Below are 25,322 nucleotides of genomic sequence, written 5' to 3' on the forward strand. Positions count from 1 at the left end.
AAACATTTATTTTTGTAAGGATAAATCCGTAAAAAGAGCAATGTTAAGGACTGTCATACACATATTTGTATGAGTAACTTTTAATCATTAATGTCTTACAAGTAGAGTCGTTCACGCATAATATAATGGAAGTTAATATTTTCAAAGATTTTTATAAAGAGAAATATTAAAGAGAGCGTCCATAGGCAGGTGAATGATCCCCACCCGTTAATACTTTTGGATTTCAAAATACTATGTATCAATAACTGAAAGTCATCCACTTGCACGTAAACATCTGTCGCTAGCAAAATCCATTAATAAATAAACTGATTGAAAGGAAAGGTATGGGGTGAGCAAGAGTTAAGCTCCAATGGGTAAACAGTCCTACTAGAATCAAGGGGAAAAACAGTCCTACTGTTTAATCTCATTAGTTTTATTATGAAGTATTTACTTGGATCAGACAAAGAATCAAGGGGAAAGGAAACATTTTTATTTTGTGTTTATGATCTAACTACTCTATACTCTCTCGAGTTGACTAAATATGATATAACAGATAATAAGAAATAATGCTAGGGAGAACATAGACCAAATTTCATGAACTATATGACGTGATTGTTAACGGTTGAATTATTATTTAAGTGTTGATTAACGTATTTTTATTAATGAGAGTAAAAACACTCGCACTGCATGAGAGAGAGAGAGAGAGAGAGAGAGGGGGGGGGGGGGGGGGGGTAGGGGTAGGGGTATTCACCACATTCTCCATCCCATGTATGGTGTCGGAGAAACTTCCAATAAGTCCAAACCCTTCCCCGTCATTACTTGCAGTTAACAGCCTGTTGCAGTCCCCAAGATCTTACGAGCCCCTCATCTTATTACAAACTAATCCACCCCAATTATTCACTAATTATTCATTTGTTTATTATATACCAATTATTCACTAATTATTCATTTGTTTATTATATACCATCACATATACATTAACCAATCTTCTTCTTCTTTCCACTACTCCCTCATACAACTACAGTTAGTTACACTCTCTCACCTTCTCTCTCTATCAGTTTCCGAGACTGAAAATGGTGGAAAGCCAGAGAGAATAGCATGGTTACGAGCGTTTACCCTTGCACTCGAGCTCCTGTCTTCGAATTCCGCCCTCCGCCCACACCACTCGTGGCAAAAGACACAACCCAATAAGCAGAACAAGATGCAGTTGAGCAAAACCCAACTGCTGATCTTCTTATTTTTGTGCTGTTCTTCATTTGGCATTGCAGCTGTGGCCAATGACGAAGTTTCTGCACTGCTTTCGATGAAAGCAGGCCTCATTGATCCACTAAACAGCCTCAAAGACTGGAACTTACCGGAAAATGGAGCTCACTGCAATTGGACAGGCGTATGGTGCAACACTGAGGGGCACGTAGAGAAGCTTGATCTCTCCCACATGAACCTCAGCGGCCCGGTATCCGGCGACATCCAACGTCTCCGAAGCCTCACTTCTCTCAACCTCTGCTGCAGTGGCTTCTCCTCATCACTGCCAAAATCCATCTCAAATCTCACAGCATTGAAAACTTTTGATGTGAGTCAAAACTCACTTGTTGGTGAGTTTCCATGGGGATTCGGAAGTGCTGGAGGATTGACGGAACTCAACGCTTCGAGTAATAATTTTTCGGGGTTTCTTCATGAGGATCTCGGCAATGCCACAATGCTGGAGACTCTGGATCTCAGAGGGAACTTTTTCGGGGGCTCGATTCCAAAGTCATTCAAGAACTTGCAGAAGCTCAAGTTTCTTGGGCTTTCCGGCAACAGTCTTACCGGGGAAATCCCCGCTGAGTTTGGAGAGCTGTCCTCATTGGAAGCTATGATCCTTGGATACAATGAGTTTGAAGGTGGGATTCCAATGGAGTTTGGGAATCTTACCAACCTGAAGTATCTTGATTTGGCAGTTGGGAATCTTAGTGGTGAGATTCCAGCTGAGTTGGGGAGGCTTCAGTTTCTTGAGACAGTGTTCTTATACAAGAACAATTTTGAAGGCAAAATTCCAGCTGAAATTGGCGCCATTTCTTCGCTGAAATTGCTGGATCTCTCTGATAATATGTTATCGGGGGAAATCCCAGCTGAGATTGGGGAGCTGAAGAATTTGCAGCTTTTGAATGTGATGAGTAATCAGCTGTCAGGTTCAGTTCCATTCGGAATTGGAAGTTTGAGTCAGTTAAGTGTTCTTGAGCTATGGAACAATTCGTTTTCAGGTCCTTTGCCTAGCGATCTTGGCAAAAATGCCCCATTGCAGTGGTTGGACATCTCATCCAACTCATTTTCCGGTGAGCTTCCATCCACATTGTGCAACAAGGGCAACCTCACCAAGCTCATCCTCTTCAACAATGCCTTCACAGGTCCAATTCCGGCGAGCCTATCCACGTGCCTTTCGCTTGTTCGTGTTCGAATGCAGAACAATTTTCTTTCCGGAACAATCCCAGTTGGGCTTGGCAAGCTTGAGAGGCTTCAGAGGTTAGAATTAGCAAACAACAATCTCACTGGTGCAATCCCAGATGATCTTTCTTCTTCTACTTCACTCTCTTTCATTGATGTCTCTCGAAACCGCCTCCATTCTTCTCTGCCTTCCACCATTCTCTCTGCTCCAAGCTTGCAAACCCTGATGGCCTCGAATAATGAATTGGTCGGCAAAATCCCGGATCAATTCCAGGACAGCCCTTCACTTTCAGTGCTTGATCTCTCATCAAACCATTTCTCAGGAACCATCCCAGCAAGCATTGCTTCATGTGAGAGATTGGTAAGCTTGAATCTGAGGAACAACCAATTGAACGGAGACATCCCGAAATCAATTGCCATGATGCCCACATTGTCCATTCTTGATCTGTCCAACAACTCTCTCACTGGTGGCATACCCGAAAATTTCGGAATCTCACCAGCCTTGGAGACGCTCAATGTCTCATTCAACAAGCTAGAGGGTCCTGTCCCAGAAAATGGTGTGCTGAGAAGAATAAACCCGAGTGATCTTGTGGGCAATGCCGGACTCTGTGGCAGTGTCCTCCCTCCGTGCATGCGAAATCCTGTGCTGGCATCGAGGCATAGGAATGTGCACACAAGGAACATTGTTTCAGGATGGGTGATTGGGATCTCATCAGTTTTAGCAGTTGGACTCTCACTTTTCAGTGCTCGAACTCTATATAAGAGGTGGTACTTGAATGGGAGTTGCTTCGGAGACAGTTTCGAAGTTGGCAATGGAGAGTGGCCATGGAGACTGATGGCATTCCAGAGGCTTGGTTTCACAAGTACTGACATCCTGGCTTGTGTGAAGGAATCAAATGTGATCGGAATGGGAGCCACCGGGGCTGTGTACAAGGCAGAGATATCAAGATCAAACACAGTTGTGGCAGTTAAAAAGTTGTGGAGACCGGCAACAGACATTGAAACTGGAAGCAGTGACGATCTAGTTGGGGAAGTGAATCTGTTGGGAAGGCTAAGGCATCGAAACATAGTTCGATTGTTGGGATTTTTGAACAATGATACGAATTTGATGATCATATATGAGTTTATGCCCAATGGCAGCTTAGGAGAAACCTTGCATGGCAAGCAAGCAGGGAGATTGCTTGTAGATTGGGTTTCAAGGTACAACATAGCAGTTGGAGTTGCACAAGGTCTTTCCTATCTCCACCATGATTGTCACCCACCAGTCATCCATAGAGACATCAAGTCCAATAACATATTGCTTGATGCAAACCTCGACGCAAGGATTGCGGATTTCGGGTTGGCACGGATGATGGTTCGGAAAAATGAGACTGTGTCAATGGTGGCTGGATCATACGGTTACATAGCCCCTGGTGAGTTTCTACCTTCCAGTTTCACATCTCAACTTCACATGTTAATCTGTAATTTTCTTGTCACTAACAAGTTTGTGACTTTGTCGTTCTTTGATCAGAATATGGATACACATTGAAGGTTGACGAAAAGATCGACATCTACAGCTACGGTGTGGTTCTATTGGAGCTTCTAACAGGAAAGAGGCCATTAGACCCCGAATTTGGTGAGTCAGTAGACGTCGTGGAATGGATTCGGAGGAAGATTAAGGACAACAAAAGTTTAGAAGCAGCATTAGACCCCGGTGTAGGAAACTGCAAGCATGTTCAAGAAGAGATGCTCTTAGTCCTTAGAATAGCATTGCTTTGCACTGCCAAGCTTCCGAAGGACAGGCCTTCCATGAGGGATGTCATAACGATGCTCGGAGAGGCGAAGCCCCGGCGAAAAAGCAGCAGCAACAACAACGATGCATATGCAGCAGCTAACAAGGACCAGCCTGTGTTTAGCACCTCACCTGTACATGGCCTTCTCTAGGGACCGAATTTTGAGTTCCCCCTTTCAGCTATCATTATTTTGATTTTTCCATTTTTCGTGTTGTATTTAAGATTGAGATTTATTTACTGTTTGTAATCAATGGTTCATACTGGTGTAAGAAGCATATATCCAAGTAAAAATTAAGTCGAGAGCTTATATTTTTTTTACTCGACTCCTTCTGAGGACTTACAAATCGCAATTTGACATGTACGCAAAAACTTATGATTTTTTTATGTTAAGGAGATATATTTCCGTACATGACACAAATACAGAGGGATGTGTACTTATGTGTAAAGAGCAAAGAAGTGTCCATTAACAATATCTCTTGTTTTCTCTCCATTAAACAAGGGGGAAACCCAAAATTGCTCGTCTGCTGAACAGACGAGCATTTGAGGGCGTTCCCATATATACAACTTACACAACATTCACCAAAGTAAGCAAACGTATATATATAGCAGTATTACATTGAAAACTACGGTGGCTGTGGTTTTCAAAAGGTAGGGAGATCGATCTCGGAGAAGGCGTAACAAAAACAAAACAAAATGGCATTCGACAGCACCAAAAATGAACCCGAAAACCAACGGTTTCTCCCTCTTCTTTCCAAAATGCTCCTACTATGGGTTTTGTCCACTTTGTACACTTTCAAACATAGGTTGTCTCTTCTTGCTTGTGTTATGAGAAACGATCTAGATTGGCTTACATCTTTGCCTCACATTCTTTTCCCGTAACAGCGGAGCTGCAAATCAAAATTAACAGAGTTAGCATCGGGTGAAACTAAAGCTTTCGGAGACAAATTCGATTTTCAGAGACAAAATTAACAGCCATCCCTACATACCAAGTCCGTTATCCTCAGATGTCTTCATAATCCTCAACCTCTTCACAGTACCAAGAAACATCCTGAATGCAAAATAAGTAAAAACGCATAAGCTGTAGGCAAAACCAACGACTCAAAAACCATATTCTTCTGCTCAGTATGGCTTTTAAAATTTTAGATAACGGTTTCCAGTGACACGAATTATAAATATGAACTAGCAGAACAAGTCAATAACTACTGAATTCAATTATAGTATTACGCAGGCACCATACGCTTCATCGTTTATTGAAAAAAAACTTACTCCCAAGGAACATCTCCCACAAGCATCCAGTCTCCATCTTTATCTTCGTAAGTGAGCGCAAACTCAAATGATCCATCCAGCAATTTTGAGGGTCTAGTTGCTCCTTCCATCTCCGGACCACCTGAACCTAATTAATAGATATGATACCATCATCACTCAAAAGGAAAATATTTCCATCCCTAGTCGGCTGAAATAAACAAAATTTGATCTTGTCAAAGTGAAAACCATGATTTCAAGTGGACTTTACACAATCAGAATACCAGTAACTCTTAACTTTCATAAATGGAAAAGTTTCGGCAAAATAAACTCAAATCTGGAAATTTTCTTGATTCAATTGACATTCCAAGAAAGCTTGGGAAGATAATTCGAGTTCCACAGAAGGACCGTTGTGCACAACTAAAATTCAAGTTGCCAGGATTTGGGAACAATAAATGACTAACCATGTGTCGAGGGCCCATGGAACATATCCTCCAATTTTTGTGCTAGGGCTTCATACGAACTATGTGCACTTAAATTAACCTTTCGCCCAATAGGAATCCCGTCCATATTCACCTTCACAAACAGGGAACCACTCTGCTGCCCTATCTCCTTAGCATTTCCGTTGGTCTTGTGACCTCCATTGTTAACCTTCCCCGCACCAGTCTTGCACTCGCTTCTCTCATTTACTGAGTTAGATCCTTCGGCAGATGAAGATTTCGCTTGGTGAACCAAACTGTTCATTCTATAAGCTCTGATAGGAGGCCATCCCACAACCTGACTGCTTCAACAAACAAAAGATACAATCCCATCAGAGAAGAAAGCAAAACCGAAAACCTTATAAAAAGCGGCAAGGTTACAATATTTCCACATAAACAACTCAACAACCGGACGCTATGTAAGTCCTACTACCTCAAGCAACAATGAAAAGCAGAAAATCTAATTTAATGTCTCCGGATAATTACACAATCATGTGTATAAATGTTTGTACACTATAGTTTTAATCTAGAACTATAATTGTGAGTAAACCAATGATCCAGCAAGGATATTTGTGCATTGAGCTAAACAAGCAGAAGAGGTTATTTGCAACCAGAACAACTGACAAATACAAACACAGGTTCTTAAATCCGACAACAACATATGAAAAAATCAAATCAATGGCAGAAAATAAGATTGCAACAGAACATCATGGTACCGAATACTTGGAAATTCTAAAATGGTAACAATAATTTGTGATGTGCAATAAGAGAACCCAATTAAATTCTAAAACTAGAGCCAACAATCAACCAATGGAGCTCATTAATTAAAAACAAAAAAAAGAATATTTTTTAATTATCTTACCTGCCACCATTAGCAGCAGCCACAGAATCAGCACTTCTCTTGGTTCCAGCCGCAACATTAGCACTGCTCAACGAAGAAGAAGTAGAAGACGACGACTTGGAAGCCGACGAAGAAGAAAACCCCGCAGAAGGAAAATCCTTAGCAGTCAAGATCCTAGCAACTTGACCCCTTTGCCCTTGCTGACCCTTACCACCACCACCACCAAGGCTCAGCCCAAGACAGAGCTCGAGCCCAGACTCCTCAGGGGTAGAAGAGTCCTCAGAAGACATGGCAAAATTCTCCTCCCTGGACAGCGTTGACTTAGTCGACGGCCCACTTGCAGAACCTCCACTCTCCATTGAAACAAACAAAGCTTCCTCCTTTCCACCTCAATTCCAACAAAAAAGCTCACAGGATCAGAACCCAGATGGTGGATTTTATAAAAGTTGCAGGTGGAGTGATTGCATAAATGTTGAGACAAGGGTTAGGGTTTAATTTGGTGATAAATTGAAGTTAGGGGAAACTGATTGAGACAGAAATTGGGAAAAGGGAGAAGTGGGTTTTGCTTGGGGCAGTGATCCTTTGCACAGTTGACACAAAACCAAAGGTTTGTCGGGCGACTGTGCTCAATTTAATTGAGCGAAAAAGAATCCTATATGCTTTTGTTTGATCGGTTTTGGGAAAGGGAGAGGGGCGCGGGGGCAGGGTTAAGTTAATGGGGGTTTGCTTTTCGGGTTGGTTTTGGCGGTGGGTGGTGATAGTACGAAATGAAAGAGATGGGTCCACTCATACTCATGTGGGGCGGGACCCACCTTCAGTCTGCTGTCTGCCGTCTGCTTTATGCGTCTCCACCAATATCTTTGCTTGCTTCTAAGCTATCTCTCAATTTCTCGTCCCCACTTTACAAGACATGAGTTATCATTCGCTCGTCGAGCTTTAAGTCGTTTTAATTTATTCACTACAATTCTGAAAATTAAATAAAAATAAAGATATAATTACTGTTTTACGGAGTTTTAAAAAATCTAAATATTTCAAAAATAAAAAGATAAAAATTTATCGAACAAAACGCATTTCTTCCTATACATCAAGAGTAAAAGGGGCTGGGTTAAATTTTTGCTCTATCTTATGAAAATTAGGAGAAGACGTTTAAGGAGCAGATGGAGGAAATTCTCGTGCCTTTAAGGTAGGAAAGGTGAACAAGATATGGAACCCACAGCCACAACCCATACGCTCCAAACGACAAGCCGACAAGCTGGGTCCACCCATCACAGGCCTCGACACGTTGGAATTGGGACCGCGTAGGGCCCGTCCTTGGTGTGCACGTATCTTGTGACACCTGGAACCAAGGAAGCATCGGAGTTTATGTGGACAGCCCAACGGCGGATTGTAGGAGAGACACGATTCGCCGGGGCTTGAGGTCCGAAATTTTGCGAAACGCTGATAAGTCCGCCGGCTGTCACGTGGACTCCTCCGTACTTTCTCGTTGACACGGTGTCATATAGGGAGGGGACACGGTCCGTCAACGGGAGGGATAGACCTGATAAACAAATTGTGTTTGTTGTGTTCGTTTTATTTTCATGTTAAACTTATTATTTTAACAATCTCGTCGTGAAACCCAAATTATCTTAACAGGTTTAAGCATTCAAACCCCAACCCAACTGTTAAAATTCACGAGTCATCTTACTAGACTCGTTTGCACTTATAATCAAATAAAAAATTTCATAAGAAATCCCTAAATAGTAATATATAAATTGGTGAGGTTTTTTTTTTATTCACCAATAAGACTACAATAATTTCATTAAGCACCACAAGTTCACATATATATCTCACAAGTTGAATATCAAAGTGTGAGACGAACAAGACTACTAAAATAATAAGAATATTATTAAACAAACGAAAATGCCGAAATGGCTACATGAGCCGAAGATGATACATCTTGACTGACTTATTTCTCAAAACTAAATTACAAGCAATATTTGTAGATAACTAAACCTAAGAAACCCTAACTCGGATAAGCCCAATTCCTAAACTAACAAGGAAAACCCAAACACTAAAATAAACATATATACTAATATTTTCCAACATCACATACATATGACTTTCAACACATCATATTCCTACAAAATATCAAATGTTTTAAGTTTAATGAGTTGAAATAGGTTACTCGGGTGTAGAGCTGAATCAACTCTTAGTTAATGGATTGACCCCTTAATTCACTTGACCAGTTAGACCTTGACTCGGAATTCGTTATTTTTTGTGTTGTTTCATGTCAGGTTAATGGGTCATGCATTAAATTGTCACGTTCAGATAGCGAGTAAAAATCATAGCGCAGGCATTCAATGTGAGATGGTGACACCTTAAGCATCTTCAAAAGGAAAATGACTTACATGGCACGAGTTTATCACCACGTGGCGTGCCGTACCAATAATATAAAGACATATGTTGATTCTTTTTCAAATTTACTTGTATTATTGGCATTGAACGCCACCGTCACAGTGAACTTGCACAATACAAGTTGTTCTCCCAATGAAAATGTCAAAAAATATGTCAAATATAAATTTGAAGGCCTATATGGCAATGTCAAATTTCCTTTTGCTTCAACCAATTGTTTTTCTTATTCAAATTAATAATTGTATGACTCACTCTTCAATCTAAATCAATAACAACTATTTTCATGATTTATAATTGCAATATTAGGACCCACGCAACAAAACATTCACAAGGTAAAAGACATCACATTTTCTCATATGTCAAAATATGATACTTAGGTACTCATAAGTAATAGGGAGTACCCTATATACTCACTTTTTTTTTATTTTGATCCAATAATATTCTAACACATGGTTTATTGTTTTAAAAAATAACGGACATGTTATTTAATTTTTCTTGGACTTAAAAAAAATGAAATGTGTGACATATTTTGATTATGTGACATTTCACTTAAATTTGGGCATCACGTTATTTTAAAAAATAACCATTGTCCCCCCGTTAGCAAATGACATATTTTGTTTATGTTATTTAATTTTTCTTGGACTTTAAAAAATAACATACATGTTATTTAATTTTACTTAGTGAGTACCTAAGTAAATTTGTATGTCAAAATTGGCAACACATAATCTCTATATCAATCCATGTAGGATTGACATATCAATTAGAATTTCTATCTACTTTCAAATTTTATTATGTGACATTCCACTTAGAATTGGGCATCGAGTAATGTTACACTTATCACATATTTGTATCATCTATCTAATATAAGTAGGGCCCACTACTACACGTGTGTCTCTCTCTATTAGAGAGATGATATAAATATATAGTAAGAATAACATTTTTAATTTGGTATCCTCTTTTGAGATGCTCTTATTTAGAAGTCTTTTTAATTATGGGGCACAATTAGAGTGATGTGCAATTTTGGCGACCAAAATTAAATAATGTCAAATGAAGAAAAGAAGGTAAATGTGGGCATGTTTAATTCGATCCACTTCTCCACTAATCAATTGCATCAATTAAAGATGGATTAAAGAATGATTACGGACAATGAAATATAATAATGTTGTAGTAATGCACAAAGACGTTGGCAAGGTTCGGGATAATGGTTAATTTTATTTTTGAGGATAGTATAGCTTTGTAATTGTTAGTGCGTGACATTCCCTTTTTCTTTGATGGGTTGAAATCGCGAGCAAAGTTTCTATCGATGCCTATTTAATGCACCATACCCTCTATTTGTACATATACATTTCATCGTATCAATGAATATCGTACTTATTATAATATATACTAATATTTGTCTACACACTTTGTGTGTATGAACACATTTTTTTTAGAAAATAAGAAGGATAGAGGGAGAGAGAGAGAATGTGGGGGGAGTGGGAGGTTTTTTTTTTAATATTGGAGGTACTTTAACATCATCTGTAGGTGAGACTTCAATAAAAAAAAAAAGTAAAATATGAACTTATGAAATTACAATATTGCCCAATTTTTTTTTTTGTGATAAAAGACTAATTTGTCTTTTTACCCTCTTTTGGTTGACAAAGAGAGTTTTATTAATTAGTAGATATATATATATATATATATATGAAAAGTTTTGTTTTTATCAAATAATGTGTCAATTCTTCATTTATTTAAATTTAAACTAGCCTTCATGCACGCACGCGCATAAAACATTTTTTGAATTACGGCGTATTACACGCGACTTACATGTTTTAAATGTATTTATATGCGTGAATTGACAAAAGGAAAGTCAAATATTTGAAGTAAATTAATAATCTTAGATCATGCTAGAAAAAAAATCTCACAAAACCAATCAAAGCAGCCGAATTCACATAATAAAATCGGTTTTTCAATTTCTATCTACATTCTATTGAATTTACATTAAGAATAGAGAAAATAATATTTAATAAACAACTGATTGAATTACATTATTGCTAGCCCATTGAGAGGTTAAACCCAGCCCCCTAACCCTTAGTGTAGATAATATCTTTTCTTTAAAAAAAACTAATAATAATCATTTGACAATCAATTTAATCATTATTATGCACGTGAGAATGACCTTTTTTTTATAACTAACATTACATACCTCTTAAGATGTTTTGAACGTGTTTAAAAATAGAAAAAAATAATATTTAATGAACAACTGATTGAATTACATTATTGCCAGTCTATTGTAGGGTATTAATTTAAAAAAAAATTGTACATAAAGAATTAAATTAAAAAAATACTTTTAAAATAACAAAAATACCCCTGCATTATTTGGTGGATTATTTTGGATTGCTTTGAAATTTTTTTATTTTGAGAGCATTTTTGTCCAAAAATTTTAATGAAGCTTGTGACTTCAAAAGGGTTGTTAGGTTTATATATAAAAATATAGCACATGCCTCAATACACAAACGATTTTCTATTCATTTTCCACGAAAATTTTGTGTGTACCGAAAACATTACACAGAAACATTTGTCCCGCACTTCAAACGTATTAATATAACTTAATACCTATAATTAATAAAAATAAAGGACACCAATTTTATATTGTAGGTCCATGACCACATAGTACACGTCAAGATTCAAGACGCAAATGTTTTGACTTTAAGTTTTGATTTTCTATGAATTGACCACTCATCATTAATTTGTATTTTACTTCACGTTAATATTTGGGTTACTTGAACCTTCTACACTCTCTACATTTTTAATATAAAAAATGGGTTTGACTACAGCGACTCATACTACTAAGACCATCTTCCGTGATTGGGATAAAGATTAAAATTTAAACCTTAAATCCCTTCATATCATCATCAATCATTGGGTTAAAATAAGCCTCGGGGATAAAATAAAATTTTGGGCTACTATCCCCCACCCCCAAGAAAATAGTCATGGTTTATATCATTCTGGAGTCACAAGTTTTTTTTTAAATTTTTTTAAATTTTTTTTACTTATAATCCAACGACTGTGATCAAATGAGATCAAATCTAGCGGTATAAAAAAAAGATTAGAGTCATCAGACGACCCAAAATTAAACCAAAATCTAAAATAATTTAAATCAAATTTCACTCAATACCCATATATTTGTATGATTTTTATTATTTATCAGAATTTAAATATTTTTTATTAAAATGTTCATAAAAATAAACTAGGATAATCCACATAAATTTTAGTTTACCCAAAAAAAAAGAGGCTAAAGTCATTGTTTAAGAATCTAGGACTAAAATTTTAAGCCTATGCATTAAAGAGCAATTTTTAGGTTATGACTCAAAAATTTTCTGACTTAAATTTTTAAACTTTATCCCACCATTAAAGATGATCTAAATGATGCAAATTTCTTGTAAAATTAAGTTACAAGTATTCATTAGATTCATATATGCAAGATTTAATCATTGATTTCCACAACCAATCTGTAGTGCATAAAGAAAAATTGCAAAAGTATGCCTTCTTAAAACTTAACATTTTATTCCACCAAATTACTTATTAAAGAAGAGGAAAAACAAATCTAGGGAAATGTCTATGGGCTTTTACAAGGAAACAACAGCCCAACTCTTCTCTACCGCTCCACTTTCTAAAACCCGGCCCAAGACTATAAACCGAAAGCTTTGAGCTTTCCCACCAGTCACCCAAAAAACTGAAAAACTAAAAACTGGACAAAATACTCAGGTGACAAGTCTCTATGCTATTACAATTCTGTACCAAGTTTTGTATGAGATGGATGATTTAGAAGTGCAAACGCTCTTGCATACTGATGCGTTTATTACTTCAGTTCTTCGGACTCGCCGATACTTGAGTGGGACAACCAGTGCATGCCGTACAAGCAGGACCGGGGGCACTGTCGGAAATACCAATTCGCACTGTTCGCTGCTTCTCTTCGTTTTCAGGAATATGGACGAGGGCATCCATGATTAGGATGTCCCAATCGCGAGGGATGAGATACGAAAGCCAGGTGTTATCTGCGAATGAGAAATCCGATCATTAAAGTACTAAAAGAGTTATCAAAACCCGAGAGATATATGTAAAATGTAGTTTAAAGCATCAAACACAAAAGTCTAGCTAATTTTTTAACATTCTTCACAAAACTTTGATACACAAATTGGGATAGCCTGGTTGTTCCAAACAAACCAATTTGGAAAAGATCTAACACTGACAACAAGTTTAAGTACACATCAACAAACGATGTTGATCAATTATATGTCGTTGGATGTAAAATCATGCACCATTATTATGGTTTTAAATGTATATTCAAGTAGCGACAATGTATGAAAGTGCGTGAAGTATCCAAACACCAAAATAAATAGGTGTGAGAGCACATGCACACAATGTATGTCTTTATGTGTATTTGCTTGTGTGTTTGCACATACAACCATATGTCTGTTTTTGTATTTAAATCAATACAAACCTCCTTTACGTACAGCCTTCACCTCCAAGACTCCCGCGCCTCGTGGTCCAGACACAGGAAATGTGCAAGCTACAGAATGCCGCTTATGAGCTACTGCAAGCGAAGCATTGTACCATGGGCCCTTGGCAATAGGTTCCCCTATAGCCTCTATGATTGCTGGGTTCTTACTGGCTTTCTCCATGGCCTTGCTGCAAAGTTTACAAGAATTGATTACCGAAAAAAAGCCTTAGATTAAATATATATCAGGCACATTGAAATGATTTAGGGTTGTTCCTTGAACTCTCTATTACCCCTTCCCACCCCTCCAAGAAAAGTATCATTTTCCCTCTCCTTCCCTCATTCATCCTACAGATCACTACCAATCAACAACCAACTCTGTGAGTAAAACTGCCTAACTTCCACCTTCATCCAGTGGACATTATGACATGATCTGTAGTGTGGGAGAATAGAATACATCAAACAAGCAGGATACTGACACGCAAGTAATATTCCACGGGGCTGCATTGCGTATGTACAAGATTAAGTCACACTATGGTGTAAATCACCTATTGGTTAGTTTTCCGCGCCCTCTCTACAAATATACTTTAAATCTATATGCTTTCCATAAACCTACATTACAAGGTATTGCTGTAAATACAATCTGTAAATTCATATAACCAAGACATTATCAAACGTGTGATCTAATTTGTAGAACCAGTCATATAATAGATCCAAACGATTTCCAAACCCGAAAAAAAGGAAAAAAAAACCGCCTTTTCAAGGACTATCATAGATTATAAATTAGACCAGACCAGCAATACTTCCTAACATTAAGAAACCGAACTGCACAAAAAACAACGTTGTTCATAAACGCAAGTTCCAAATTTGAGTAAACTGATCAATCACATCAAATAAAACAGAAAAAAAATGTCCCATATACTTGGAAGGAATACCTGCTGCAGCTTTGATAAATCACAAGATCATTAAGAGCACTTAAAGCAACACCGCCGGTAGTGGTAATCAGAATAAAAGACACCGCCTTTCGCCCGAAAGACGAGCTCTTCCCTTCGTCCACTGTCTTCGCCGCCAAACTGCACAAAACCCATCTCATTAGTCACATCACACTCCATCAAATCCTAATCGGAACAACAAGAAATTGCATCCATTATTTCATATTTTATGACCTCAAAAACCCAAAACTACAACGACCCATTTCATAATTTTTGTGCAAATTAAATCTGGGAATGCTGCAACAGATGCTATTCAAAGTTATAGGAACTTGGTGAACCGATTACTCAACTTTTTGGCAAAATATGGGAATTAAAATTTGATCAGGAAATTGAAGAGAAAATAAAGTAAAAGTTGAACCTGGAAAAGTGTGGCGCTGAGGAGCTCCTGTTGAGGAACGAAACCAACCTCCTCGACAGCATTTTCTCTGCTCGCTCGCTCTGAGTCCCAGTCGTCTCTTTCGTATGTGCTGTGTGTTCCTTCTACTGCCCTCGTGGTGCCCTTTGCTTCCAAGTTTCAAGCCCCCACCGATGGACCGTTTGGTCCCTCTCAAATGTAGACAATATGGGCCGGTGTTTATATGGACCTAAGGTCCATTTTGTCAAAAGGCCCGTGATCCATAGTTTGCTTTTTTTTGTTTTTAAACAAATCAATTGAGATAAATATCAAAACTTTACGTCTTCGAGCACTATGAGGAAGAGTAGGGCAAATCACTAAGACGTTATCACAAAGTCAAGAGTTTGTCCGGATAAACCATAAAAAAAAAGGGCTTGTGGAGAAAAACTTCAATAGGGCAAATGACTTCTTCATTTTAAAAGATTTTCTCACGCAACCAATTTATAGTTTAAATGACATCACTCAGCCAGTTAATACTTATCACATGTTCAAATCGTGAATCCTTTCTTTGGCCCTCCTCTTTCTCACAAACACACACAAACCCTCCTTTTTTTTTTATTATTCGACGTGTTTTTTCTGTTAATTTGGCCCCACTCGTGACAATGTCACAACCTTATAATGGGAATAGGTTCCTCTCTAGATCATTTTTGTGGGGATTCGGAGAATCAATCAATCGTGTCCGTTATTTTGAGTTTTTATTTAAAATTGAATATAAATAGTACTTAACGAAAATTGATCGTACTATATACGATAAATAGACACGATTGACTGATCCCCAGATCCTCACAAAGAGGATCCGGAGAGGATCCTCGTCCCTTACAATGTATCATCAAGTGCTCAAAAAGCCAAATGCAAAAATGTTTCCCTCCATCACTAAAAACTAAAAACGTTCTCGAAAAGCTTGTATCACACATTATATTGTATATATCTATACACAAAAATGGACACATTACATAGGGTTACAACTTAGGCTTACAAGAAGTAATTCATGAAGGTAGATTTTTCTCTCACAAACCAAGCAAAACCCTAGCTTCTCTCATCTCCCACCCAATTGTTCTTCTCCTTTGGTCCAGTAGGACCTTCCTCCCCATAAAGCTCAACTGGAAGCTTATTAAATATGTTCTCCAATCTGTACTTAAACACCACAGGCAAGACATTGATAACCTTATCAATCTCAGTTCTTGAATTGTACACTATTGTTGGACCCCACTGTCTCATAAACTGCAGCCAATCCGGCTCACTCACAACCCCGTCTCCAAGATACTCGGCTGCAACAATCTCATACCGAATGCTTGAATCCACAGATAAGTTGCTGTGAGCAGCATCGTTCCTTATTCCGATGCCTAGCTTGTCTGACCCCTGAAGGAAAGTCCCGGGACGAGGGTAGCTCGCATGTCCATTTTTGGATAAGTAGACAATGGCTTTGTTCCCGTCTGTGTACTCCAAATCATATGCATCCACCCATTTGCCACCGCTGTGCTCCGAGAAGTATATGCTCTGGAGCTCTCCAGAAAAGTTGCAGATGCGGAGTGTGAAATGCTCCCAGTCACCAACATGCTGTCCGATCTTGCTAAGAGGGAAGTCCAGAGGCCCAACTTTGAGAGTGGCTGATCCATTGAAGGGACAAAACACCCACATTGCAATGTCAGTGAAAGTCCCACCGAGAGCCGGTTTCACATGAACATAAAGTTCTGCACTTTCCAAGTTTCCGCGTTTTATTATCTCTCTTCGTTCACCAGTCGGCAAGTCAATCCAAAACCCCCCATCATTTGACCCCCCGCCAGGCAAATTTGAGCCACTACCATCAATAGCCTCACCATCCGACGTGCCAGTTTTGTACAAAAGCGCTCCACTTTTGAAGAACCATGAAACAGAAGATGGCAAGTAAATCTCTTCTGGATGAAAAAATACGGTGGGTCCATAATGATGGATAAGCGAATGAATTTGATCAAGGTTTGGCATTCCAGGCAGCTTCGGATTCAAATTCTTTAAGCATCCAATATGCACATCCTTTCCAACGTTGGAGTCACTAGTGCAGAAAAATGTACCGGCAGAAACCCCTTTCCCCATCATTCCCCGATGATGTGGTCTTGTAGTCCAAACTTGGAAAGGAAGATTTAGAGATTTTGTAATCGCATTAAGAACTGGGCGGTAAGTTTCACATCTGTCAGTCAAATCAGCTCGAACGCACCTCACTTCATCCAACCGAGGTTTATCAGGCCTGTCAGTCACTAAAAAGCCCATTGCTTTGTAACCTTCTGGTGGCTGAGGATGCCAAAAATAACCATATGCACCATGATTGTCCCCATTCCCGTCATCAGGGCTCCATACTAACGTGTAATCAAGTGGCTCTCTGAGAGCCGGCAACTTGACACTCTCCCCAACATCAGCTGTTTCTGGAAACTCTGCCTCTTTAACCACAAGAACAAAACCGTGTAAAGGTTTATCCTTGGATTGGCAATAATGACCAATGCTATGGAATCCATCAGGTATTCCTGCTGGCTTATAAAACGTAACATGTTTTTTCTTGTCCTCTGATGGGGTGCAGGCCCAGATAAACTCAAATGTGGTTATCTTGGAAACCTCTATTTCTCCGAGATTGATTCTTCCAGAAGCAAAACCTTCACCTGAGAAGAAAAATGCATCCCTGAATCATTTAGAAAAGTAGTCCAAACTGCCATTCGAATAAATAAATGGAATCACAAGAGCTATGAACATATATTTCATCATTCTATACTAGGAATACTCAGGCATTCAGTCTTTCTCATAGACTATATAATTTTCTTAAATTTTTTGTGTTAACGCTTAGTCGTACTTGAAAAGATTCTTTCTGAATTTGCACAACCTCCAAAATTTTGCATGTTCATAAATACTCAGCTGCAACATAAGTGAATATGAAACTACAGAAAGAAATGAGCTACTTAAATTAAAGCTTTGATTAAGAAAACAAAGAATAAATACACCATAATCCAGAAAACTCACAATTAACAACATCAAGCACACTAATCATCTGAAAGAAGATGAAACCATCCAAACATGAGGTGAAGTTCAACATATGTTGCGGCACAAACTAACAAGTAAAATTCTAACTCGTAATTCATTATTTAAGCAAAGGAAGAACAGATAAACCCCAATTTCTGGAGCTTTGAAATCAGCAATCATGTGCTAAAAAAATAGAATAAGCATTCACTAACAATACAGGCAGAAACATATAACCAGAAACTGAATGAGCGAAAAGACTATCTTAAGCTGCTCATTAAGGGCATAAGAGATCATTTATAAAGGGAGAGAAGCTTCAAGAGTGAAAAAAAGGAGAAAAAGAGTGTCCTAGTAGAATGACTAAACAATGGATATCGAGTTAAACCACGCTAACCAAAAGGTAGGTTCTTTTGCTGCTGTGCATCATATCGAGTGGAATACAACTTAACCGCAATCTAAAGCACATGGTCAATGAACAGGCTATTTGCACACAACATCCACACTTGCGCTAAAATACTGAGTAACCAATGCAACACAGTATAACAAAAACATTTATGATCGAACCACAAAATCGCGAATATCAGCATGTTCACAAACTTACCAGAGCATACCAAATAACATATACAGATGGTGATGAACAATGGCCCTTGGAAACGCATAGATTATAAATTACATGTTAGCACTCCAGCTCAAATTCAAACAACCAGTGGAGGTTCATCATGATTCCGAAAATATATGCTTAGTTCTGATAAGTGCAAGTACTTTGGCAGAGGAATCAAACTAACCATAAAAATCTCTAATTCCCATAAAAAAAACACTGATTAATATTTGCAATAATAAAATAACTTCAGCTTCATTTCAGAAATTAACAAAAGGAAAAGACATTTTCTTTTCAAATACAGTTAGAGACTTACAGTTTATCTAAAAATATAACGGCTATAATGCATGATCCATTAACCCAAAAAAAGCAAACTTTCATAGCCACATATGATAGCATTCAGCAGAATCCACAAACCCATCAACCCACAATCCATAAAATTTCCAAATACTAATCAGATAATCTAAAAAAACAAAAACCCATATCATAATTTTCAAAAACAACAAGAGAATCCAAAAAAGATCAAAGCTTGTGCAGTATAATTTTCACACCTGGAGGCCATTGAGGAATGGGATGAGGCAGAGAGAAGGGTTCTTCAGGCTCAGGTGGTAATAAATCTGTGAGCTGATTCCAATGGAAGCACTTGCACCCGTACATCACTAACCCGAAACGGAAGCCGAAACTTTCTGCTTCTGTCTCGGCCTCTGATCTGAAACTCGGATTCTATCGTGCTCGGAGATGTTATTGCGACAGTTCTGAAAGTGATGAATAGAATGCTTAATCATCTTTGTGGGGCCGACTCCCACATGCACACTTACTTTTTATAATTTGTGTTCATGGCGGAAGGAGATTTTCTACAAAGTATTGAATATTGTAATTAAAAAAAGTTTAATTCGTTTTTATGGCGGAAGGAGATTTTCTACAAAGTATTGAATATTGTAATTAAAAAAGTTTAATTCGTTTTTATGGCCGAAGGAGATTTTCTACAATATTTTGGAATATTGAATATTTTAATTATATGTTTTTATCAAAAATAATAAATTTAATAATTAAAAAACTCAAAATATCTAAAACCAATCTAAAAATTCTGCATGGTGGAGACTGCAAATAGAATTCTTTCTCCTTTCACCTTTTCATTTTTCGGTCAAAACCTTTTTCTTTTTCTGTTTTTTTTTCTTTTCTTTTTTTGTTAAAAGTAAAAGAGATTCTACAGCGCAAAATAAAAGAATTAGTAATAATAAATTCACCACTCTTTTTCAATATGTTAAAATAACTTTTCTATGAGTAAAAATCTTGGAATAAAAGAACATAATGATGATCAACAATAAAGAAAATAAAATTATTTTTTTGCAAACATAATTTTTGTTTAAGATGAGTCCCATTTGAGAGTCATCTTTGATCAAACCACATTTTTTTCTTTTAAGATAAGTCCCACTAGAAAGTGACCTTTGATCAAACCAATCCAATAAAAACATAAGTAGTGGATTGTATGGTTAGGATTTTTTTTTTCTTTAGTTCACTGTATTTTAGGTTTAAATCCTTTTCATTTCTCATAAAGATGAATTTAATATAAATCTTATATTTTTTTTAATAAACAAAAAAGAAAAAGAAGTTGAATTGACCTTAAATTTTGGTTGTGGTTGTGCATTCATGTTTAAATTCTACTTAACATACACAATTGCGAATTTAAAAGAAGGGGCATGAGATGCTAAAAGGTATGTGTTTATAATTTTTTTAAAGAAAAAAAGGGAGATGGTATAGGCATTTCAAAAAATAAAAAATTATTGTGCACTCTTTGCATTGGATTTTGTTTCCAAATACATAAAATTGTGCTCAATGACTTTTTAGAGTGCTAATAACAGCACCCCGAAGAAAATATGTATCAGTTTTTTTTTTCTTCCATGCAAAGATATTGAGAGAGACTAATTAATTATAATTAGTTAGGGAATTATTATTGACATTCCATAATTCTCATTTTACACTCTAAACTTTCTATATTTTGAAAGAAAATGCACTTGTAAGGAGTGCATGATAAGATTTTTGGAGTGTCAATAACAGTTTCCATTATTTATTGAACTCGAGACTTACATTATATACAAGGTTCTAAAAAATGCTAGGCGTTAGTCGAACGGCTAGTAGGGGCCTAGCGCCTAGGCTACTAGGCGGGGCCTAGCGCCTAGGCGGATTTATGTAAATTTATTATATATCTTGTAAATAAGTGTCTATTTACACTTTTTAAAAAAAAACCTATACTTGTATGGATGTGTTTGGACCTGATTTTACATCATCGGCCCGAGTAATCAAGGTCGTTGAGTGAGCATGGTTCTTAACCGTCAGATAAGAAAGTTAGATAATTTTGTTATGGTTAAGAGATAATATTATGGTTTTTTTTAATCATAATAATTATCTTTTAATAATGAATTATCTTGACTCATTTAGACGTATGGATTAGAGCATCAGAGCATTATGTGAAGAGTCCTAACACGTGATGGCAACCAATTTTTATTGATTGGTGATTATTCATCTAAACCACACTGCAATCTTTATTGCATGAAGATAAGAGGGAGTCCAACGTGAAGGATTAGCCATGTTTTTTTTGGTTAATTTGCTGCCAGCTGCGTTGGATAAAAAGAAAATGAGTTCTAGTTGGATTGTGTTTGGGCCATATGCTCCCCTATCTAATTGTAAAGTCTAATGGATGGAGTTTGACAAGATATTTGGTGGAAGACTACCTTCCATGCATGCCTACACGTGGACTTTTTGGATGGTGACGATGATAATGCAACTTGAAATGTCTGGGAGGTCCACATGAAATTGTTGGGTGGTTTGAATAACGAGATAAGTATCGAATCCAGCAACCAGATTAATGATGTCCTATTTAAAATAGGATTATACCGCAAGGGTGAACTGACGGGATAAGAAGATTTTCAAGCACGAAAGATGGGATTGCATGCAAATCGGATGGTCAGAAGATAATATTCATAAGAATATTATTGGCAATTTACACGGCGAATACAAAGCCATCAAACAGACTGCACTGCTATAAATACAAGAGCATCAGCAGCGTGAAAATGACCTCTAACTCAACACACAAACTGCCCTACGCAAACCCTCGCTCTACGCGAAACCTCTCAAACATCTTGAGATTTTTTTTTTCGCCAACACATCTTCAGTTTGGATAAACAGCACTGTTGTCGTAGAATCAGCCGACCGTGAAGCAACTTCAGCTTGGATAAACAGCACTGCGACATGGCCGACTGGTTATCTATCCAAGTCTCGGTCGAGAAGGATTTTCGAATCCTTATTGGCAGAGGTCATCTCATTAGCCTTCTCGGCGAAGTGATGTGTTACAAGTTACTACATTCGGCACATTGAAAGCTGAATTTGATATTGAACTTCACAGAACTAGCAACCTTGTCTTCAGGCTCTAGAACCTGAAGGCCGAGACGTGTTCCTTCCTTGTCCGCAGTCGCAAGATTAAGAAGTCAGCAGCGCACCCAACTCAACATCAACAAATTTTACTTCTCAGCCGAGCTCGGCCGACGAGTTGGCACACCCCGCACACAACTAAAGGACGTAGTTAACTTATTAATTACTCGGCCTGCGCGCCACGTAGGCTTAGTAGTTTTTAGGGTCAATATTTTGGCATGCCCAGTGGGACCCGGTGCTAAAACTACGAAATTCGCATGATATATCAAGATCACAATCAGGATGAGATTTGGCGCCTATTCAAGGAAATTGCCGAGCAACAAAAACTCCTTGAACAGATCATTGAAGCAAATAAAGAAAGGTAAAAGTCTTTCTCTCAAAAGGCTAGGGGCAATTTTTCGCTTCGGCCTAAGAAGATTGTCGAGACGGCCGAAGAAAAACCTAGGCCACCTGTTGTCTCGGTCGAGATTGAAAGTGTGGTAGGCCTAGAAGAGAGAGTTCAAGTTTATGAGCCACAAGTCGATTCAGAAAACGATTCGTCAGATGAGTGTTCCAATGACGAACAAGACCAATACACGACTTCAGACCATAAAACCACATCAATTGAAATGGTAATTAGAGACATGGTTTTAGATGCATAAACCATGACAGCCGATATGGTTATTGGCGGTAAAGCCGGTATGGAGCAATCTCGTTCGGCACAGTTGTTCGAGTTAAAAGCCGAAATCAGCGAAATTATTATGCCTGGGGGCATAATAATTGTTCAACACATTCGGCGGCTGATAAAAAATCTTTCTTCAGGCTGAACATATTTGGAGAAAATTATTTATTCAGCCTAGAGCGAAATCAATTTGAGGGTTTTGATATTAAAAGATCTCGGCTTTGAATAAAACATTGTTGGCCTCCTCCTGTTTATGGTTTAGCCACTTATATTTCCATTTGCTAAATTATTTTCTTAACCAGTCGGCCTCTTGGCCGATACTTAAGAAAATACGAAGGTAACAAGCATTGAGCCCTCGAAAAAAAAAAAAAAAAAAAAAAGGGAATAAATTATTTTCTTAATCATTTGGCTAATTAGGCTGATGGCATCTACCGCTTGGTAACGGCCGAGAGTAAGTCTCCATGACCTTGGATCTCAATGAGGTGAGACGAGGAAATCTTGAGGATACCCAATCAAAGACCCATGCTTCAAAGGTGATGAAAGCCTGAACCTACCACCTGCCATGCGCCATGCATATAATGGCCAAAGAATCCCAAATTTCTTCTTAGACTTGAAAAGCATCAAATAAATAAGGATGTTATTCGGTGGAGTTTGGGAAAAGCCATTTGACTGATTTGAATGATTGACCAAGATCTTTGGTTAATATGTTTGTATACAAATGGGTTATCAGAAGTATTTGGAGTTTTGGTGATAGGCTTCTTCGATGGGGTTGTGGCACTTCTTGCAAGGCTAAATTGGTCAAACGAAAATAGCTTGTACTCACCAACTGCACCAGCATGGTTTAAGATTGTTGACTGCAATTTTCATAAGATGGATGTGCACGACTGGGTTATTATATAAATTGTCAAGTTCAACGACTTAGTAAGAGGTTAGTCGTTCTTGATGTTTGTATTCCGCCGGCCTCTGTGGTGGTAAAATTTTCGACCATGTCTACTCGACTATTGGCATTTCTTTGGTCGAAAGATGCCATGACCGTTGGCGAAGTTGTTACAAAGCAGTGCAGAGTATCATTCTTGGTGGAAAACAATGGTTTGCAGTTTATTAGAAAGTAGAAACCATTCGGTGATCATGGTTTTTTTTAGCACTGTTTTAAGAAAGAAAGCAAAGATGGAAATTCATGCTTGCTTTGATTTCCTGACCGGCATGGGGACATTGACATTTTATTAATCATTCTAGTAAGAGGCATGTTAATCGGTTGGGACGTGGGCTTCAGTGAAGCTGGGAGTTAGAAAAGAATGAAAAATGTGATAGAGATATGCATGGCCGATAACATCATTTAAAGCTTTGGTTTTAACAAAGCCATTTGTTGGCATTTGTTTGAAATTGTTAGTCCAAGTGCGAACATGTGATTCCGCCGAATAATGGTTATTCGATGGTGGTTTTGATGATGTTACCTCGGCCCAATGTTTCTCGACCCCATTTGCAAATTTCGACCATATGAGTTGGATGGTCGAAGTGGTTACAAGGTTATTTATTAAAGTTGCCGAGCCTTGTATAGGATTGTGGCAGCCGAGGTAGACCACAGCGTTGCCGAGGAATAGACTTTCTTTTTCGGCGATACGACGAAATGTCGTTGGCTACAAACAGTTAATTTTCTTAAACATTCGGTTCACAAGCCGAAGTTCAAGGAAACTGGGGGGCAATGTTTGGACCCGATTTTACACCATCGACCCCGAGTAATCAAGGTCGTTGAGTGAGCATGGTTCTTAACCGTCAGATAAGAAAGTTAGATAATTTTGTTATGGTTAAGAGATAATATTATGGTTTTTTTTAATCATAATAATTATCCTTTAATAATGAATTATCTTGACGCATTTAGACGTATAGATTGGAGCACCAGAGCATTATGTGAAGAGTCCTAACACGTCTGGCAAATGATTTTTATTGATTGGTGATTATCATGGAAGAAAATATCGATAATATCGGCGATATATCGCCGATATTATCGGTTTTTTTCCGAACCGATATTTTAAATGGTATCCAAGGTGTTTTCGTCATAATATCGCGATAATATCGATAACATCGCGATATTATAGCGAAATTTCGGAACTGTCCACGTCGGAGACGAACGCCGGAGCTTCTCCAGCTCCGGCCGACTGTAAAACTGCCCCCTAGCCTCGCCGGAGATGGGTGTACTTATTCCCGAGTCGATTTCATCCCAAAAACCTTGCAAAAACACGACATATAACTTTAATTTCACATCTAAGCTTCGATCTAGAATATAAAAAGAAAAACCCGAAGCTTACCTACCTGAGAAATTGAAGGAACTCGCCGGAGCAGGTGCGATGGTGTGCGTGTGGGTCTCGGTGCAGAGAGAAGAGAGATCTCTATGTGAGTGTGTGTGTGGTTGGACTGGGAGAAGGAAGAAGAGAGATCGAGAAGGATCTCTGTGTGAGTGTGTGTGTGGTTGGATTGGGCGAAGGGAGAAGAGAGATCGAGAAGGATCTCTGTGTGAGTGTGTATGTGGTTGGACTGGGCGAGAGAGATAGAGAGAGAAAGAGAGAGAGACTTTAACCAAGGTGGACGGGTAGTGGACGGGGGACCATACTTAGGTCCTGACTGCTCAGGATCAAGTATACTAACCTCACAACGTGGTACATTATA

At 38.1% G+C, this 25,322-nt stretch overlaps 4 protein-coding genes and 1 long non-coding RNA gene across 6 annotated transcripts; 2 read left to right on the top strand and 3 right to left on the bottom strand.

Annotated features, from left to right (window-relative positions):
• Positions 1-895: 895 nt before the first annotated feature.
• LOC126623536 (MDIS1-interacting receptor like kinase 1-like) lies at positions 896-4,490 on the top strand (the record flags this gene model as incomplete). The annotated part of the gene is made up of 2 exons (XM_050292446.1): positions 896-3,812; positions 3,911-4,490. Coding segments are annotated over 2 exons (3,330 nt in total), but the record flags the coding sequence as incomplete, so codon positions are not given.
• Positions 4,491-4,635: 145 nt separating this feature from the next.
• LOC126623537 (auxin-responsive protein IAA11-like) lies at positions 4,636-7,457 on the bottom strand. 2 transcript variants are annotated; one of them, XM_050292448.1, is made up of 5 exons: positions 6,756-7,457; positions 5,879-6,195; positions 5,439-5,559; positions 5,159-5,220; positions 4,636-5,059 (listed from the first exon to the last, which is right to left on the bottom strand). In XM_050292448.1, exons 1-5 carry the CDS (start codon positions 7,091-7,093, stop codon positions 5,010-5,012), a joined length of 888 nt encoding a protein of 295 aa, XP_050148405.1. In that variant the 5' UTR covers positions 7,094-7,457; the 3' UTR covers positions 4,636-5,009. The 2 variants fall into 2 exon arrangements, with proteins under 2 accessions (XP_050148405.1, XP_050148404.1); XM_050292447.1 differs by having other exon boundaries at positions 5,439-5,565; positions 6,756-7,452.
• Positions 7,458-12,546: 5,089 nt separating this feature from the next.
• Positions 12,547-13,048, top strand: LOC126624701 (uncharacterized). The gene is made up of 2 exons (XR_007624198.1): positions 12,547-12,827; positions 12,881-13,048. It is a non-coding gene; the product is annotated as an uncharacterized LOC126624701 (long non-coding RNA).
• Positions 12,652-15,116, bottom strand: LOC126624700 (uncharacterized). Its single transcript, XM_050293793.1, has 4 exons — positions 14,956-15,116; positions 14,541-14,678; positions 13,609-13,796; positions 12,652-13,162 (listed from the first exon to the last, which is right to left on the bottom strand). The coding sequence occupies exons 1-4, from the start codon at positions 15,015-15,017 to the stop codon at positions 12,972-12,974; spliced, it is 579 nt and encodes a 192-aa protein (XP_050149750.1). The 5' UTR covers positions 15,018-15,116; the 3' UTR covers positions 12,652-12,971.
• Positions 15,117-15,880: 764 nt separating this feature from the next.
• Positions 15,881-19,334, bottom strand: LOC126623703 (hypothetical protein At1g04090). Its single transcript, XM_050292661.1, has 2 exons — positions 19,120-19,334; positions 15,881-17,618 (listed from the first exon to the last, which is right to left on the bottom strand). Exons 1-2 carry the CDS (start codon positions 19,223-19,225, stop codon positions 16,018-16,020), a joined length of 1,707 nt encoding a protein of 568 aa, XP_050148618.1. The 5' UTR covers positions 19,226-19,334; the 3' UTR covers positions 15,881-16,017.
• Between the last annotated feature and the right edge of the window lie 5,988 nt (positions 19,335-25,322).

This window comes from Malus sylvestris, chromosome 5, assembly GCF_916048215.2.
Source record: "Malus sylvestris chromosome 5, drMalSylv7.2, whole genome shotgun sequence".
NCBI classification, from domain to species: Eukaryota; Viridiplantae; Streptophyta; class Magnoliopsida; order Rosales; family Rosaceae; genus Malus; species Malus sylvestris.

Excerpts from the sequence above, each read along its gene's own strand:
- LOC126623537 (XM_050292447.1), bottom strand. The coding sequence starts at position 7,093 with ATGGAGAGTGGAGGTTCTGCAAGTGGGCCGTCGACTAAGTCAACGCTG. Across the intron at positions 5,221-5,438 it reads GTGGGAGATGTTCCTTGGGA|GATGTTTCTTGGTACTGTGA; the intron begins GTAAGTTTTTTT and ends TTTTGCATTCAG. Across the intron at positions 5,060-5,158 it reads ATCTGAGGATAACGGACTTG|CTCCGCTGTTACGGGAAAAG; the intron begins GTATGTAGGGAT and ends TTTGATTTGCAG.
- LOC126624700 (XM_050293793.1), bottom strand. The coding sequence starts at position 15,017 with ATGCTGTCGAGGAGGTTGGTTTCGTTCCTCAACAGGAGCTCCTCAGCG. Across the intron at positions 14,679-14,955 it reads TCAGCGCCACACTTTTCCAG|TTTGGCGGCGAAGACAGTGG; the intron begins GTTCAACTTTTA and ends GGTTTTGTGCAG. Across the intron at positions 13,797-14,540 it reads ATTTATCAAAGCTGCAGCAG|CAAGGCCATGGAGAAAGCCA; the intron begins GTATTCCTTCCA and ends TAAACTTTGCAG.
- LOC126623703 (XM_050292661.1), bottom strand. The coding sequence starts at position 19,225 with ATGTACGGGTGCAAGTGCTTCCATTGGAATCAGCTCACAGATTTATTA. Across the intron at positions 17,619-19,119 it reads CATTCCTCAATGGCCTCCAG|GTGAAGGTTTTGCTTCTGGA; the intron begins GTGTGAAAATTA and ends TTTTCTTCTCAG.